The 20,140-nt window shown below is 41.6% G+C and overlaps 1 protein-coding gene and 1 pseudogene across 1 annotated transcript in view; one reads left to right on the forward strand and one right to left on the reverse strand.

The window, feature by feature from the left end:
• The window catches only part of LOC126456655 (reversion-inducing cysteine-rich protein with Kazal motifs-like), a 219,090-nt gene extending 200,570 nt beyond the window's left edge, over positions 1-18,520 (forward strand). Inside the window, exon 5 of the mRNA XM_050092399.1 lies at positions 18,309-18,520. Within this exon, the coding sequence (XP_049948356.1) occupies positions 18,309-18,520 (212 nt within the window). The remainder of the gene's footprint in view (positions 1-18,308) is intronic.
• On the reverse strand, positions 15,449-15,566 carry LOC126459116 (5S ribosomal RNA; annotated as a pseudogene).
• Positions 18,521-20,140: the final 1,620 nt, after the last annotated feature.

Here is a 20,140-nt window from a genome sequence, read left to right on the forward strand (position 1 = left end):
CTTTGCTGTCTCTGACAGAATTGCAATGTCATCGGCGATCCACAAAGTTTTTATTTCTTTCCATGGATTTTAATACCTACTCCGAATTTTTCTTTTGTTTCCTTCACTGCTTCCTCACTATTCAGATTGAATAACATCGGGGATGGGCTACAACCCTGTCTCACTCCCTGCCCAACCACTGCTTCCCTTTCGTTCCCCTCGACTCTTATAACTGCCATCTGGTTTCTGTACAAATTGTAAATGTCCTTTCGTCCCTGTATATTACCCCTGCCACCTTGAGAATTTGAAAGAGAGTATTCCACTCACCATTGTCAAAAGCTTTCTCTAGGTCTACAAATGCTAGAAACGTAGGTTTGCCTTTCCTTAATCTTTCTTCTAAGATAAGTCGTAAAGTCAGTATTGCCTCAAGTGTTCCAACATTTCTACGGAATCCAAACTGATCTTCCCCGAGGTCGGCTTCTACCAGTTTTTCCATTCGTCTGTAAAGAATACGCGTTAGTATATTGCAGTCGTGGCTTATTAAACTAATAGTTCGGTAATTTTCACATCTGTCAACACTTGCTTTCTTTGGGATTGGAATTATTATATTCGTCTTGAGGTCTGAGGGTATTTCGCCTGTCTGATACATCTTACTCACCAGATGGTAGGGTTTTGTCAGGACTGGCTCTCCCAAGGTCGTCAGTAGTTCTAATGGAATGTTGTCTACTCCAGGGGCCTTGTTTCGACTCAGGTCTTCATCTACCTCCTCTTCCATTTCCATAATATTGTCCTCAATAACATCGCCCCTATATGGAACCTCTATATACGCCTTCCACCTTCCTGCTTTCCCTTCTTTGCTTAGAACTAGGTTTCCATCTGAGTTCTTGATATTCATACAAGTGGCTCTCTTTTCTCCAAAGGTCTCTTTAATTTTCCTGTAGGCAGTATCTATCTTGCCCCTAGTGAGATAAACCTCTACATCCTTACATTTGTCCTCTAGCCATCCTTGCTTAGCCATTTTGCACTTCCTGTCGATCTCATTTTTGAGACGTTTTTATTCCTTTATTCCTGTTTCATTTACTGCATTTTTATATTTTCTCCTTTCATCAATTAAATTCAATATTTCTTCTGTTACCCAAGGATTTCTAGTAGCCCTCGTCTTTTTATCTACTTGATCCTTTGCTGCCTTCACTACTTCATCCCTCAAAGCTACCCATTCTTTTTCTACTGTATTTCTTTCCCCCATTCCTGTCAATTGTTCCTTTATGCTCTCCCTGAAACTCTGTACAACCTCTGGTTCTTTCAGTTTATCTAGGTCCCATCTCCTTAAATTCCCACCTTTTTGCAGTTTCTTCAGTTTTAATCTACAGTTCATAACCAATAGATTGTGGTCAGAGTCCACATCTGCCCCTGGAAATGTCTTACAATTAACACCTGGTTCCTAAATCTCTGTCTTACCATTATATAATCTATCTGATACCTACTAGTATCTCCAGGATTCTTCCATGTATACAACCTTCTTTTATGATTCTGGAACCAAATGTTAGCTATGATTAAGTTATGCTCTGTGCAAAATTCTACCAGACGGCTTCTCTTTCATTTCTTAACCCCAATCCATATTCACCTACTACGTTTCCTTCTCTCCCTTTTCCTATTCTCGAATTCCAATCACCCATGACTATTAAATTTTCGTCTCCCTTCACTACCTGAATAATTTCTTTTATCTCATCATACATTTCTTCAATCGCTTCATCATCTGCCGAGCTAGTTGGCATATAAACTTGTATTATTGTGGTAGGAGTGGCTTCGTGTCTATCTTGGCCACAATAATGCGTTCACTATGCTGTCTGTAGCAGCTTACCCGCACTCCTATTTTTTTTATTCATTATTAAACCTACTCCTGCATTACCCCTATTTGATTTTGTGTTTATAATCCTGTATTCACCTGACCAAAGGTCTTGTTCCTCCTTCCACCGAGCATCACTAATTCCCACTATATCTAACTTTAACCTATCCATTTCCCTTTCTAAATTTTCTAACCTACCTGCCCGATTTATGGATCTGACATTCCACGCTCCGATCCGTAGAACGCCATTTTTCTTTCCTCTGTTAACTACATTGACATTAGGTTGTTGTTATCTGGCCGCAGGTGTCTGCTCTTGGGTTCTAAAGGTGTATTACACCGGAGCACCCTTCTCGTCACTGATGCGACCACATCAGCGCTGTAGAAATACAAATGTTTTATTCCACATTTGAGCGTATTTGCATGCAATTGGTGTAGTCACTGTTAATACAATAATAATAACGATAATGATAATATAAACGTGGAAAAATGTCTTTAACTTCAGTATAATAATCCAAGATTGATACAATACATATTTATGCAAATGCCAATAACAATAAAAAGTTTCCTAACAGATCAATTACAAGATAAATCAACTACAATAAGTACATGGAACAGTAATAAAATAGTTGCACAGTTCATTCTCATAGGGCAAGTGGGTTATTTGTCAAATACTCAAGGGACTCTTGAGCAGAGTAAATTACTTTACTTTTCATCCACCTCGAAAGACTACGAGGTTTGTCCAGAAAGTAAGTTTCGATCGGTCGCGAAATAGAAATCGCCGGGAAAATCCGGTAAAGCTTTCCACAGATGTGTTGGGCAGTGTCTCTAGTATGCCCGTCGACCGTGTCGTGTTCGCTCTTTTCAGTTCTGAGTGAACAGCTGTGAGTACGTAAAGATGGATAGGGAATAGCGTCTCCCGCCGAGTATGAGGGCCCGATTAGAGATTTCACCTGTGTCATGCAGCCCACGTATCACAACTGTCGAGCAGTTTCTTCTTCATGCCAATTCTCGGCCACACACTGCAGGTGCAATGAAGATGCTCGTGCAGCGTTTCCGATAAGAAGTGTTTCATCACCCACAACACAGTCCGTAATTGGCTCCCCCTGAGTCTCATCTCTGCTCAGAAGAACCATTGGTTACGACGACAAAATTTTTAGACAGACAACGAGCTGCAGACCAGTGCAGATAACTGGCCGAAAGCACAGGCGGCTGCTTTCTTTGACGGGGATATTGGAAAATTGATACAACACTACGATAAAACCCGACGTTGGAGCGGCGACTATGTAGAGAAGTAGGTGGAAGGTGTACCTTGTAACCTCCCCCCTCACTTACCGACCTTAATGACAGTGAAAAATTAAACCGCGTGTACCTAATGGAAATTTGGGAAAAGCAATCGTCACCGAAGTTAATCTATCGGTAAAGAGGGAGGAAAGGGTTACATCTAAATGAAAGGAAAAATGCAAATGAAACTGGTGGAAATTAATTTTGAAAAGGGGTAAAGTTAATAAAGAAAGTAAATGTGCGGCCGTTACGTTAACAATTAACTAGCGGTAATTAGATATTTGAGATTTGGGGGAAATCACGGTCGCCAGTCCTAAGGACAATTACTATAGTAACTGGAAAAGAAAGGTTATTACACATATAATTAACACTAGAAGCGTGGCAACTGAAGGTTGACACGTGTAGTGTGAAAACTGAAAGTTTGTCAGAAGTAATAAATTTCGCTACACTCTGACTTAATTTAGCAAAAGAATTAATAAAACCGGAAAATCGAAAGTTAATTTAGTGACTGAAGTTAATAGTGAGCTTTCTTTCTGAAGCACATCGAAATCCAGTAAAATACGGTTAGTCTTGGACTACCTCAACAATTATTTCAAAAGCAACTTGACTCTACGCAATTTAGAAACAAGAGATTTAACTTTGAACTTGAATTAAATGATTCTGAACTATTAACAATAGTAAAATTTAGTACGTACCAAGCTGAGCTGCAGTCACAGGTAAGCTAAAATATGCTAACAAAACTCGCACTCTAAATTTGTGCTCGTGTAACCTAAATATTGTAGCCAGCTACTGAACTTTGAAATTAAAGCAGTGAAATCTAATTATATTATTTTAATGCTGGCGTTTGAATTTCAACGACGCTCGGGTTCATTTCGGAAAAGGAAGGGACCCTGCTTGGCAATGCAATTGGGACAATGAGCAACAAAGGTTCATGCTACTTTGCTGTAATTTTGCGAGGCAAATGGAACAATTTGAAAAGCTGAGGTCTGCCATACAGTTCTGAAACTTTACGTGCTTTTAGTCTTCCTTGTTGGTTGATTGAAGGTTTGAAGCCGTCGATCGAGGAGGTGGCGACAGTCACTCATTGTCGGCCGTCGCTGTTGCAGAAGCTGGATGTTGGCGCGCCTTCTTCTCGACACGGTCACCAGGCGAAACGGGCTCTTGATGTGCGCCAGCTAATGCTTCCCGTCCGCGACACCATGTCAGAAACTATCATCGCGAGTCGAGCGCAATTACATGCTGCCAAACCCCGAAAGCGCGGCAACTCGCGGGAGCGTCACACAACACCTGCTCCACTCGCTACTCCCGCCAGACTCACACTGCCCGCGCTCCACGCGGCAGAGTTAACACTACCAAAGATCCTACACACTTTGATTCTTCACACGACCCATCGATGTAATCGTTCGATAGCAGTTTTCCCTAGGCAAGACCCAGCGTAAAAATACAAATAATATTTACGAAACAAACCAATTATACATCGACATAAGTGCATAAATATATATATATACAAACAGTAAAACAATTACAATATATAAAGAGACAGAAATTTCATATCTTGAGGTAACAAAACAAGGAAAAAAAATAATAGTACAATAGATGAAAATAGGAGGATATGCATTTCCGGCGTTACACGTGCCCCACATTGTCTGAGGATGTTCGTGTAACTTAAACAGACTCAGAAAATGTCCCAAAAAAGAAACAGCGGAAATGCATATGCTCAAAACATCAACAAAAGTTAGCATTCGTCTAATTAACCATAAATAAATTTTTAGACCATAATAATTGAGTGGAGACACTCCTAATCTTATTCCACTTTGTCACCTTGCACAAAATAAAACAGGTTGACAACATATTAAAATTCATAGAAAATATAGAAAATGGTTTAGCTATTCCAAAATCATTAAAATTCGTAACACTATGAGAAATGGAATACTATTTGCAAAATTAATTAGATTGCATGGTCATAAAAACAGGTAGATCAAAATACGCAAATAAATAATTAAATAGACTACACATTTTATATAACCTTTTCATAATTAATATTCTCGTCACGAGAATCTACTTAACGCTAAACAAGAAAATAATATTCAGTAGATCGAAAAAAACATAAATACTGACAGCAGAATTCTTTCACATCAGCTGTCCGGGAAGAAAAACTATTCCGCCTTCCGTACTCGCAAGTACAAAGAATGCCGACAGCGGCACAATAGCCGACAGCGGCTCCGCCTCGCCAGTATTGTTGCGGCCGCCTGTGCGGCACGCTTGATTTCACTCGCCTGTGTAACGGCATTTCCAGAACGTCCGTTTCACTGAATTCTTTCGGAAAAACTCACTCCCGAGTAATCTCAAGGAGTCCATTAACACTATCACAGTGGATAACTCAACACTGTCCATCATCACACATGTACAAGCCTGAAACTTAAAACACCGTCTAAGTACATCGGCAATGACTAGTAAAACACATATTCATGAAATCTTACAGCTAGTTACAAAATCATATTTACATTGCTTAATCTACTGTGACTCAGCTGAAAACTTAAACTAGCAGCTTGGATTTTTCAATTGATAAATAATCACTTTCTCTTAAATCATTTAGTCAAAATTAATTACTTATTAATTACAACTTCTTTAATGTCCTCTTGGTCAGGCAAAAGCATGGCAATCTAGCAAACCTTAAATCTTACACTCTATTTTACATACTTTATAAATTACCCATTGTGTGGTATTAATCGATCCTAGGTTGGTACAATTTCAAGTCTACTATATTCCGTATACCTAATCGTTTTCCAGAGCTTGGATACTCTAAGCAATAAGCATTTGTGTGAGGTATACCAATGACTTTATATGGTCCATTATAAACAAACTTAAATTTAGAGATTTCATTGTCTGTCTCGCTCGATTTCTCATGAGCTTTTACAAGTACTAAGTCTCCGATTGCAAACTTAGCAAAACGCGCTTTAGCGTCATGACGACGTATACGTGCATCGGCTCTTAGCTTCATTACTTCTCGCAAACGATCTTTTTTCACACCAATACTAATGTCAATCCGTGGAGGGAATTTGATTATCTCTTCCAATTCACTTTCTATACTTTTGTCAATGCCGAGATTCCTCACGTTACGGCAGTTCAAATTCATTCCTACGTCAATGTCATCCGGCCAGTTAACAATGTGTATAGGCTGGTATTGCCCATGCACACCGTCTCCTGCCTCGTCAAAACTAACTACTATTGCTTTATCTTGTGACGTACATGTCAAAGTTTTGCTTTCGCAATTAATCACTGCACGGTACTTTAATAGCCAATCTAACCCGATAATTACTTCCGTAGTTAAGTCTGGCACGACGACAAACTCTTGTTCAAATCGTGCCCCACATATCTCGAAGTTGACAAAAATTTGTTTCGTGACCGGTTTACTGGCCTTCCCAGTAGCACCGATAATTTTCACTCCTGTTACTGGCATAACTACGATGCCAGGTCTGTCTTTCAGTAACTCAAATATTTTGCCAGATACAGCACTCAATTCTGCACCGGTGTCAATCAACACGTTTAGTTGTAGGTCGTGCATATTAACAGACACTACTATCTGTCTACACTTGTCCTCGATTGTTTCTTTATTTTCCCACAGTAAATCCTCGTCTATATCCAGGTCATTCCAGAAAAAACCATCCGCCTTTGATCCTAAATCCGGTTTATCTGGCGGCTTTTTCAGCCTCTGTTCACATACAGTTTTAATTTCAACACGTTTGTCCTGAGGCTTAGTCTGTAGCGTCGCCTCCAATACCGCAACCTTTTCCTGTAACTCGTCAACTAGTGAGTGTTGCTTTGCTATCAATTCACTAATTGTCACCTTCGTTGATTCCTCTTTAATCAGATTGATCTCATCTGCCAATCTACCTGGAGACATGTGCCCAGTAGTATCTGCAATTACTTCCTCTAGATCTGCGCAACCCACACTGTTATCTTCTGACCGTATAATGTCAGCTCTAACCTCATACACGCTGTAATCTACGTGCTTTTCTACCAATCGTGTTCGGCTATCACTAAAATTTTCGTAATCTTTCTCCTTAATACTCTCGCAATGTTTAAACTGGATGTTCGCGTCGGCTGGGTCGGCTACTTCTACCATTACAACTTTCGGTAAAGTCTGCCGGTTAGGGCCAGAACTTTCCGTTACTACTTCAACATTCAACTCCTGCGGGACGAAACACGACGCATCTTGCTCGTGCTCCCCATTAACATCAACTATTTCTAGTAAAGTCTGCCGGTTAGGGCCAGAACTTTCTATCACTTCACAATCACTATCTTCCTGCGGGACGAGACGCGGCAAATTCTGCCCGCGCTCCCCATAAACACTTCTCCCGTACAGGCCCCTATAATCTCTTAGTTCGTCGTATAAGCGACCGAACTGCCTTAACCAGACCTCATCCCTCTCTGCATCTCCTCGCTCGATGACGGACGTTTTATCCGACATCTGATCTTCTTTCAACACTTGCGAATCATTCTTAAACTCAATCTCCAGTTCCGCTGTGGGTATTACAGCTGCCACTTTATAATCGATTTCCGGAACACTACTTAAACTGTTCTCACTGACAGTGAATGTACTTCCTACTGCCGTGTCTACAGCTGATCTACTACTTGTGGGCGCACTCCTTTCTCCTAACACTGGCACACTCTCCCGCCGTTGATTATTCCATACGGAATTTTCATAACGCCGACACCTGGGTTTTCTCCTGTTATTGGGCCGCCAAAATTTCTCCACGCCCGGTCGGCCCCTCACCGGCGCGGCTAATGGTTTCCCTGTCTCGTCCCAGCAGATACGCTCCCCGGATGCTGCTGAGGCGGCTGATCACAATCTCTGGCGTTATTACTATTCTGTGAAGCCCGTATCACGCTAGTATGATACTGGTTTCCGTCAATCCGGTTATTATTTGCATTGTACCGATTGTTATTACGGTCCGAACCATTATTGTTATTGCTGCCATGGTTGCGGTATGCATTATTCCCATGGTTATCGTTGTTGTGGTTGCTGTGGTACCCGTTGTTACCACGGCCTCTACCACTGTCGCGATTATTGCGCCAATTGTCCTCGTCCTCCACTCTTTCCAGGAAATCATTTATTGCCCTGTAATTGCTTCCTACATAGCGTTTTGTATCATCTGGAAGCTTTTTGTAGAGTTCCCAGACTATTTCGGATTCCGTGTGGCGATCACGCAAATATTCCAACTTGCGGATCCAGCCCTGACAAAACTCCTTCATCGAGCCGCGCGAATTCGCATCGAAAGGCCTCGACACGACAAATTCGCGCCAGACACTTTGCTGTTTTTGCTCTGACCAGTATTCAGCCAGAAACAAATTTTTAAACTCGTCAAAAGTCAGGTTCGTAATGTTGAGGTTTAGGCCCCAACGCTTGGCATCACCAGCCAACACATCAATAACCGCATTAATTTTTCTCTCATTAGTCCATGATCTGGGTAAAACTCTTTCACAATTTTTAATGAAATCCGTCGGGTGTATACCGCCTTTTTTCAAGGGGTCGAACCGCTCCTCTTTCGTCAACAACTCCGAACTATGTGCACAGATTGGCACATAGCTCTGTTTTTCGTCAAGTTTCCTTTCTAATTCCGACACCCTCGTAATCACTTGGCAAGTGGTTGTCGCAAGCGTTTCCACTTCCCTCTTTTTCTCTTCGCAGGTGTTAGCCTGCTTCGTCACTTTGGTATCTACTTCGGATACTAAAGCCTTTAAAGTTTCCACCTTCTGTTGATCCTCTTTTCTCACTAATTGAATTTGTTCCGTCACCTTATTCTCGATGATCGGAGCAACTGCCTCTCCTACACTTTTCTCGATTCCGCTAATTTCGGAATCAAAACGAGTATTTATGCTCGCAATTTCCGCCTGAACGCCTATCATTTCCTGTTTAAGGTTACCGATTTCGGTATTAATCACGACAATATCGTCTTTGATTTTATCAACTTTTGTGTTAACAACTTCAACATTGTTGTTAACAACATTAATAGCTTTGTTCTGATTGTTTAGCATTCGTTCAATTTTTTCAGACTGAGCTACTTGCTTGGCAGCCTGAGCTGTTTGCTCGGCAGCCTGAGCTTCTTGCTTGGCAGCCTGATCTTTAATTTCTGCCGATTGACTCTTGATTTCGTTAATCAAAACATTCAATAAATCAGTTAAATTCCCGGAAACCACCGGTTTTACTTCCGTAGCGGCTTCCTCTTTCATTGTCCCCCCGTATTCGTCATCAAGGGATTCAGATTCGATTTTCACTTCCGATTCCGAAACATTTTCTAAAGTCTGGTATTCCATTTCTGCTCTTTGTTGCGTTTCGGCGGTCGCATCTTTCATGCTAGCCGCCTGCCCCGGAACAATGGGTACCGCTGTGCGCGTTTCCCACTGTTCGACCGATTGTTCCGTACCTAAGTCTACCAAATTTTGGTAATTGTTGCCTTCACTCATTTTAATAATTTTCAATATAAATGCAAAATCTCAACTCTAATTAGGATTCCTCACACGAATATTCTCGCTGACGTATCGACCATTTCGTAACCAGTACTTTGTTACGAGATTTGCACAATGCAAAATTCGTGTCCAGAACAACCTCAAATTTGAAGATTGTCCTGTCACCAGGTCGCCACGTGTAACCTCCCCCCTCACTTATCGACCTTAATGACAGTGAAAAATTAAACCGCGTGTACCTAATGGAAATTTGGGAAAAGCAATCGTCACCGAAGTTAATCTATCGGTAAAGAGGGAGGAAAGGGTTACATCTAAATGAAAGGAAAACTGCAAATGAAACTGGTGGAAATTAATTTTGAAAAGGGGTAAAGTTAATAAAGAAAGTAAATGTGCGGCCGTTACGTTAACAATTAACTAGCGGTAATTAGATATTTGAGATTTGGGGGAAATCACGGTCGCCAGTCCTAAGGACAATTACTATAGTAACTGGAAAAGAAAGGTTATTACACATATAATTAACACTAGAAGCGTGGCAACTGAAGGTTGACACGTGCAGTGTGAAAACTGAAAGTTTGTCAGAAGTAATAAATTTCGCTACACTCTGACTTAATTTAGCAAAAGAATTAATAAAACCGGAAAATCGAAAGTTAATTTAGTGACTGAAGTTAATAGTGAGCTTTCTTTCTGAAGCACATCGAAATCCAGTAAAATACGGTTAGTCTTGGACTACCTCAACAATCATTTCAAAAGCAACTTGACTCTACGCAATTTAGAAACAAGAGATTTAACTTTGACCTTGAATTAAATGATTCTGAACTATTAACAATAGTAAAATTTAGTACGTACCAAGCTGAGCTGCAGTCACAAGTAAGCTAAAATATGCTAACAAAACTCGCACTCTAAATTTGTGCTCGTGTAACCTAAATATTGTAGCCAGCTACTGAACTTTGAAATTAAAGCAGTGAAATCTAATTATATTATTTTAATGCTGGCGTTTGAATTTCAACGACGCTCGGGTTCATTTCGGAAAAGGAAGGGACCCTGCTTGGCAATGCAATTGGGACAATGAGCAACAAAGGTTCATGCTAAGTTGCTGTAATTTTGCGAGGCAAATGGAACAATTTGAAAAGCTGAGGTCTGCCATACAGTTCTGAAACTTTACGTGCTTTTAGTCTTCCTTGTTGGTTGATTGAAGGTTTGAAGCCGTCGATCGAGGAGGTGGCGACAGTCACTCATTGTCGGCCGTCGCTGCTGCAGAAGCTGGATGTTGGCGCGCCTTCTTCTCGACACGGTCACCAGGCGAAACGGGCTCTTGATGTGCGCCAGCTAATGCTTCCCGTCCGCGACACCATGTCAGAAACTATTATCGCGAGTCGAGCGCAATTACATGCTGCCAAACCCCGAAAGCGCGGCAACTCGCGGGAGCGTCACACAACACCTGCTCCACTCGCTACTCCCGCCAGACTCACACTGCCCGCGCTCCACGCGGCAGAGTTAACACTACCAAAGATCCTACACACTTTGATTCTTCACACGACCCATCGATGTAATCGTTCGATAGCAGTTTTCCCTAGGCAAGACCCAGCGTAAAAATACAAATAATATTTACGAAACAAACCAATTATACATCGACATAAGTGCATAAATATATATATACAAACAGTAAAACAATTACAATATATAAAGAGACAGAAATTTCATATCTTGAGGTAACAAAACAAGGAAAAAAAAATAATAGTACAATAGATGAAAATAGGAGGATATGCATTTCCGGCGTTACAACCTAACTGTTGCTAATAAAGCGTTTGTGGTTTTCACTGTGGTTTCCATTTCGAGACCGATCGGAACTTACTCGCTGAGCAACCGTCATAGTTTTAAATTTATTTGCTGGTACTGTGAAGGTATTTTCAGGTAATTTGTTGAAATAGACAGGACCAATATATTTGTAACTGTTATGTGTCTTTGCATGTCTAGCATATGGCATATAAAGTATATGTTCACTTCTTATGTTATGGTCATGAACTGTCCTCCTTAAGTCAAATTTACTCAGATTCTCTTTAACGAAGACAAGGCATTGATAATATACAGGCCATACACTGTCATTATACTTAATCTCGACATGATTCATATGGCCTATGTCCTGCTATGCATCTTATGGCTTTCTTTTGCCATTTAAGCACTAATTTTGAGCCTACGGAAATGATCAATAATAGTGTTCCGTAACGTAGGTGGGAATGGAAGAAAGCAAAAAATGTATATAACAGAAGTTCCTTACTAACGCTGCTCCTCTGCTTGTACACCAGATAGATGACACGTGCCAATTTGCCACATAACTCCCCTGTGTGGGTATCCCAGCTGAGCTTTTGATCTATATGAAATCCTAGTAATTTTTTCCTGTTTTGTTAGCATGACTGGGAGCATTCAGATTGGATACAATAGCTTCAGTTTTACTGTAATTCTTCTGCAGCACATTTGCCTCAAACCAAGTAGTGCATCTCTCCATTGTCGCTGTCATGCTGTGTTGCACATTTTCAAGGTTGGTATCAAATGTGATGTGTGTTGTGTCATCAGCATATAGCACTGCATCACATGGTACAACTGCAGGTACATCATTTATACAAATAATGACCAGGAAAGGTCCAAGAACAGATGCTTGAGGTAGAACTGGGAGACATTCTGACATTTGATTATTCATCTTAACTACCTGATTTTTATTGTCAAAGTAAGACGGCATTAGGAAAAGAGTATTCTCTCTCACTCTGTAGTGGTAGAGCTTTTTATGGGAATATTGTGGGAGACCATATCAAAAGCTTTGGTGAGGTCCAACAGTGTTGCACAAATAATATTTTTATTTTCAAAACAATTGTATATTTTTGCTAGCATACTCTCAACTGCTTGACTGTAGAATGGCTGGATCTGAAACCGCACTGTGAGGAGGTAAGTATATCATTACGTTCAAGATACTGTCTCATCTGTTTACGCACTATTCTATTATTTTTGATATAATGATATTGGTCGATAGTTATCTGGAGACGCTATATCTCCTTTCTTATGTACTGGTTTAACTACAGATATTTTTAAACATTCCGGATAATTACCTTCATCTAAAATTTTGTTGACTATTTTAGTCAGTTGCGTTACAATTTGATCTCTGATGTATTTAATAACATAATTTGAGAGACCATAGTAACCCCCTGCTCTAGAATTACTGAGCTTAGCTATTGATTCATTGACCATCTGCTTCTCAATTACACGAGTCCAGTGAAATCCGACTGTCTGCTTACTGTTTATTTCTGGCAGCAGTGCGTCTGCCTTCCTCACATCCCCCATTATGCTTTCATCAGATTGGAACTGACAAAATGTGCATTTAGAATATCAAGTGAAATTGGTGTCTGGTATACTTGGTCAGCACTGTTTATTTCTGTTTTAATAATTTCACATGCAGCTTTGCATTTATTCTCTGAGTTCAGTATATATGTATCATTTGCACCTTTGCACTTAGCTACCTTGATTTCTGACCTGTAATTTTTTTTCACTTTCATATGCATTTCTCTGTCAGTATTATTGTGTTTAGACCTATCGTGATAAAGTATCGTTATGATTCTTATTCTACTTACATGTGGGGTGTACCACCTTTTTAGATTTTGGGTGTACTGGCTTTTTAGATTTTGAGATTTGGTGTAAAGATTTTGCTTCGATATTTTCTTACAGCGTTTAGGACATGCTTCAAACTTTTCAGTTAACATCTACATTATAATCCTCAAGCCACCTAATGGTGTTTGGCGGAGGGTATTTTCGGTACGACTATCTGATCCCTCCAACCCTGTGGCACTCGCGAATAGTGCTTGGGTAGAATGATTGTCGGTAAGCCTCTGTATTGGCTCTAATTTCTCGAATTTTCTCCTGGTGGTCAATACGCGAGATGTATGTGGGGGGGTGGGGGAAGTAATATGTTGTTTGACTCCTCCTGAAAAGTGCTGTCCGGAAATGTCAATAGTAAATCTACCCGTGATGCACAACGTCTCTTTTTTTTTATGGGACTCAACTTCTGAGGTCATCAGCCCCCTAGAACTTAGAACTACTTAATCCTAACTAACCTAAGGACATCACACACATCCATGCCCAAGGCAGGATTCGAACCTGCGACCGTAGCAGTCGCGCGGCTCCAGACTGTAGCGCCTAGAACCACTCTGCCACTCCGGCCGGCAAAAACGTCTCTCTTGCAACGTCTGCCAGTGGAGTTTGTTTAGCGTCTCCGTAACGCTCTGTCGCCAGTTAAAGGATCGCGTGACGAAACGTGCCGCTCTTCGTTGGATCTTCTATATCTACTCTGTCAGCCGTACCTGACAGGGATCCCACGTCGATAAATAGTAATCAAGAATCGGGCGAACAAGGGCCTCATAAACCACTTCCTTCGTGGACGTGCTACGTTTCCTTAAGATTCTTCCGATGAATTGAGTCTTGTATCTGCTTTTCCCACTATCTGTTTTATATGGTCTTTCCACTTAAGGTCGCCTACATATTTTACGACAGATGCTTTGTCTAGCTGTCTGCCATCAATAGCGTAGCTGTACAGTAGTGGATTTCTCTTCCTAAGTACACGCAATATGTAACATTTATTTACGTTCGGGGTCAACTGGCAGAGTCTGCACCATTCATCAGTTCTATGCAGGTCGTTCTGCAAATTCTTACTACTTTCTGGCTTTGCTACTTTGGTACAAGAAACTGTATCACCTGCGAATAGCCTTAAAGAGCATCCGACGCTTTCTCCTAGATCATTTATATATATTGTGAACAGCAACGATCCTGTCACACTTCCCTGTGGTACTCCGGATATTACGTTTACATCTGTCGATTGAGTTCCGTTAAGAGCGACGTGTTGGGTTCTGTCTGCAAGGAAGTCTTGAATCAAATCGCAGGTCTGTTCCGATACTCCGTAAGATCTTTTTTTTTTTTTTTTTCATTAAACCTCAATGCGGGACTGGGTCAAATACCTTACAGAAGTCAAGGAACACAGCATCAGCCTGAGAGCCGTTGTCTCCTGCGCTGTGGATCTCATGGAGGAACAGAGCGAGTTGTGGCGCAGGACCTCTGTTTGCAGAATCCATTTTGATTTTTATAGAGAAGCTGTTCGTTTACCAAGAATATCACAATTCTTGAGCATAAAAGAAGTTCCATAATTCTACAACAGATTGATGTCAACGAAATAGGTCTATAATTGTGTGGATCTGTCTTATGGCCTTTCTTAAAAACGGGACTGTCCTGCACTTTTTTCCAGTCGTTAGGTACCTTTCGTTGCTCAGGCGATCTACAAAGGGGAGCAAGTTCTTTCGCATAATCTATGAAGAATGTTATAGATACCTCATCTGGTCCTGAAGCCTTTCCACTACTAAGCGATTGTAACTGCTTTTCAATTCCGCGATCGGTTATCTCATTTCGACGTTCGCACTACGATCGAGAGGAGGGACAATGTTACGATCTTCGGCGGTGAAACACCTTCGGAAGAGCGAATTCAGTATTTCGGCCTTCTCCCTGTTGTCTTCCGTTTCTGTGCCGGTGTGGTCACTGAGAGAATGAATAGACCATTTTGACCCACTTAATGATTTTACATACGACCAAAATCTCTTAGAGTTTTTACTCAGAGCGGTTGACAGCGTCTTACTTTAACTCACTCCACTCCGTCTTCAGGCCACGAGTGGCCTACCGGGACCATGCGACCGCCGTGTCATCCTCAGGGGAGGATGCGGATAGGAGGGGCGTGGGGTCAGCACACCACTCTTCCGGTCGTTATGATGGTATTCTTGACCGAAGCCGCTATTATTCGGTCGAGCAGCTCCTCAATTGGCATCACGAGGCTGAGTGCACTCCGAAAAATGGCAACAGCGCATGGCGGCCTGGATGGTCACCCACCCAAGTGTCGACCACGCCCGACAGCGTTTAACTTCGGTGATCTCACGGGAACCGGTGTATACACTGCGGCATCGCTGTTGCCCAATCCTACTTTAACAGTTCTAAAAATTTGTTAGTAGATTCATTTGCAATTACATTCAGTTTACTTATCAAAGTGTTTAGATTTGATCCATTAATTGGTTTTATAATTTTTCTACAGTCTGTGGAATTTTCAGTTGCTTTACTGTTAAGAGTTTGTCTGAGCCATAGTCCGTCATGATCTGAAATGCCTAGCATCACTGTGTCGAATTCTGTTTCGTTTAGATGAAAGCTGCATATTATGTTATCTAGACATGCTTCCTGTCTTCAGGGTTTGTCATTTACGCAACTGAAGTTAAGGGATCTTAATATATATAGCAAGTGATCAACATGTATATTCTCAAACCTAATGTCTAAATTGGTATCACCAGATATTAGTATTCTGTAAACTTTGTATCTGACTAGCAAGAGTATCAGATTAGATTTAGATTAGATTAGATTAGTTTTTCGTTCCATAGGTCCGTGCTGAGGAGATCCTCGTGGATGTGGAATATGTCTTTTTCTTTTTTTTTTAAGCTGAAATAACAATACTAGTAGTATGAGTATATACAATACATCATTTTTAAGCTGAAATAACAATACTAATAATATGAATATATACAGTGCATCATTTGTTTCTATTAAAAAATTCGTCAATGGAGTAGAAGGAGTTGGCCACTAGTAAGTCTTTCAGGCTCCTTTTAAACTGATCTTTATTTGTAACTAAATTTTTTATGTTTGCTGGCAAATTATTGAAGACGAGTGTTCCTGAGTACTGGACCCCTTTTTGAACTAAAGTGTGCTTTTAAGTCCTTGTGCAGATCATTTTCGTTAATGGTATTGTATCTATGAACTGAGCTGTTTGTTGGAAAAAGAGCTATATTATTTAGGACAAATTTCATTAAGGAGTAAATATATTGAGAGACAGTAGTTAGTATACCCAGTTCTTTGAAGAGGTTTCTACAGGGCGTCCGTGAATTTACTCCAAAAATAATACGTACTACACGGTTTTGGACTCTGAAAACTTTTGTTTGACTTGAAGAGTTACCCCAAAATATTATAGCATATGACATTATGGAATGAAAGAACGCAAGTTTCTCCAGAAGCTCCTCAAAGATGTGAGGGTACACCAGTGACAGAGAAAGAACGCCTTCCATACTCGTATTCAGGACAATATTATGGAAATGGAAGAGGACGTAGATGAAGATGAAATGGGAGATATGATACTGAGTGAAGAGCTTGACAAAGCACTGAAAGACCTAAGTCGAAGCAAGGCCCCGGGAGAAGACAACATTCCATTAGAACTACTGACATCCTTGGGAGAGCCAGTCCTGACAAAACTGTACCATCTGTGAGCAAGATGTATGAGACAGGTGAGATACCCTCAGACTTCAAGAAGAATATAATAATTCCAATCTCAAAGAAAGTTGGTGTTGACAGATGTGAAAATTACCGAAATATCAGTTTAATAAGTCACAGCTGCAAAATACTAACGCTAATTCTTTACAGACGAATGGAAAAACTGGTAGAAGCCGATCTCGGCGAAGATCAGTTTGGATTCCGCAGAAATGTTGGGACACGTGAGGCAATACTGACCCTACAAGGTATCTTAGAAAATAGATTAAGGAAAGGCAAACCTACGTTTCTAGCATTTGTAGACTTTGAGAAAGCTTTTGACAATGTTGACTGGAATACTCTCTTTCAAATTCTCAAGGTGGCAGGGGTAAAACACAGGGAGCGAAAGGCTATTTACAATTTGTACAGAAAGCAGATGGCAGTTATAAGAATCGAGGGGTATGAAAGGGAAGGAGTGGTTTGGAATGGAGTGAGACAGAGTTGTAGCCTCTCCCCGATGCTATTCAATCTGTATGTTGAGCAAGCAGTAAAGGAAACGAAAGAAAAGTTCGGAGTAGGTATTAAAATCCACGGAGAAGAAATAAAAACTTTGAGGTTCGCCGATGACATTGTAATTCTGTCAGAGACAGCAAAAGACTTGGAAGTGCAGCTGAACGGAATGGACAGTGTCTTGAAAGGAGGGTATTTGTATGGAGTGTAGCCATGTATGGAGGTGAAACAGCCGGCCGAAGTGGCCGTGCGGTTCTAGGCGCTGCAGTCTGGAACCGCGAGACCGCTACGGTCGCAGGTTCGAATCCTGCTTCGGGCATTGATGTGTGTGATGTCCTTAGGTTAGTTAGGTTTAACTAGTTCTAAGTTCTAGGGGACTAATGACCTCAGACGTTGAGTCCCGTAGTGCTCAGAGCCATTTGAACCATTTTTGAAGTGAAACGTGGACGATAAATAGTTTAGACAAGAAGAGAATAGAAGCTTTCGAAATGTGGTGCTACGGAAGAATGCTGTCGATTAGATGGGTAGGTCACATAACTGATGAGGATGTATTGAATAGAATTGGGGAGGAGTTTGTGGCACAACTTTACTAGAAGAAGGGATCTGTTGGTAGGGCCTACTCTGAAGCATCAAGGGATCACCAATTTAGTACTGGAGGGCAGCGTGGAGGGTAAAAATCGTAGAGGGAGACCAAGAGATGAATACACTAAGCAGATTGAGAAGGATGTAGGCTGCAGTAGGTACTGGGAGATGAAGGAGCTTGCACAGGATAGAGTAGCATGGAGAGCTGCATCAAACCAGTCTCAGGACTGAAGACCACAACAACAACAACAACAACTCGTATTCGACATTTTTTTGTCTGTTAGTCTGGTCTCTTGCCGAGGCAGGTTTTGTGGAGCAGGGCCGTCGCCTTGTGTTGCAGACATGGTCCGCGGGGAGGCGTGGTGGGGCCGCGAGTGCTGCGGGCTGCCGCAGTCCGCGGGCTGCCAGCAGGCGTGCGTCACGGCCGCGGCTCGCCGCGACCTGGCCGCCAGCTGCCGCCACAGCGACGAGGTCGCCTTCTTCGCCTGCCTCGACCGCCAGCAGGTGAGTCGCAGCGTCTCCCACCGCCCACTGTCACACGTGCGGGCGTGAAGGTGCGGGCTGACCGCGCGAGTAGCGACCACAACCTGCCGCTCGGCCTCTGTTGCACCCGGGACGCCGTACAGGTGACACACACAAGGGAACCGCCCACGTCGGACCGTTCTTGCCTTTGAGGCGTAGCCCCTTCGCATCGCTCCTGTCACCTATTAGGACGATATCGTTATAGGCATGAGTCATCCACAGATGTCACCAGCTGATATGGACCTGAGGTACAGAGCTGCACGTAGTTGTACTAGTAGGCGGCAGAGGTCAGCAGTTGACGGACAGTGCTAGCAGTCGTAGTCAAAACAATGTTGTAAAGTTATGTTTGATTAATATTTAATGTATTACCATAATTATAATTGTTTTATATGTGTAGTAATTAGCAGTGTGAGTGTTGTATGAGTGAAGAAGAACAGAAGTAAATGGAAATTGTTTTGTTTATTCACGAAGTACCAGTTGAACTATACAGGGGATTTACTATAAAAAATGTGCAGTCAGTTTATGGTACTAATAAATCGTGAGTAGAACACAAATTAACCGGTAATTTCGGAAGGAGTAATTTAATATTTGTTACTTTTCTAAATTCATTTATTTAGCAATTGTCATAGAAAGAAATGTTTTACTATGATTGGTCATTGAAGTAAACCTCGGGTTAGCGCGGGATAATACTGCAACCTGATTTGCTGTTTGTGATATCAGCCAATCAGAAAAATGCAGGCTCGCGTCAATCTGTGCTGGGAACAAAGCCTTTGGTGTGATTTAGGTCGGTCGGGGCTAAGGGTTCGAACTAGGAACATCTCATTGAAAGCAGCTCCGACGAAAGTACTATAAAATCGCGGAAAAATGCTAATTACTAGTTCGCGAAGTAGTACAAAGCGTACTTAAGTGAACGGTATAGTGGAAGTCGTGTGGAATTTCGGACGGAATATCAAAATTATTGCTTTAGACTGTTAGTTAAAACCGCGTGGCGTGTTGTACGATCTGAGACTGGAACAGGTATTACGTGTAGAGCAGAGTGCACAACATTTGAGCGAGCACTTTCATAACCAAACGATCCGGTGAACTCTATTAACTTCGGTAACGGGTGTAAATACCATAAACTGGCTACGTGTGTGATTGTGGATTGCGTGTTAACTTTACATTGTGTTGCACTTAGTACGGACTTGGCAGTATTAACTGTGATCCTTATCGTAAAAATACACCTGAAAATTTACAATGGCAAGTTCAAACATTTATTTCAGTAACGAGTCACATCCCGTTTGCCGGACAATTCTATGTGTGTTGCGACCTGCAGTAGACAGTAGTGGTCTAGTATTTTCTACTACAGCTATTAGCTAGACAAATGAACATTGCTGGGCACTGGCAGGGCGGTAAAAAGTAACGTGCCACTCCGCCCCCTCTGCGAGAGGTTGGCAGTTTCTGTTTTTCTACAGACATGACGGTCGCCAAGTGATGAAAAATTATGTCAGAAGAAACCGAAACATTTGATATGGGCGAACGTACACTAATGGCCATTAAAATTGCTACACCACGAAGATGACGTGCTACAGCCGCGAAATTTAAACGACAGGAAGAAGATGCTGTGATATGCAAATGATTAACTTTTCAGAGCACTCACACAAGGTTGAC

This window comes from Schistocerca serialis, chromosome 2 (genome assembly GCF_023864345.2).
Source record: "Schistocerca serialis cubense isolate TAMUIC-IGC-003099 chromosome 2, iqSchSeri2.2, whole genome shotgun sequence".
Lineage (NCBI taxonomy): Eukaryota > Metazoa > Arthropoda > Insecta > Orthoptera > Acrididae > Schistocerca > Schistocerca serialis.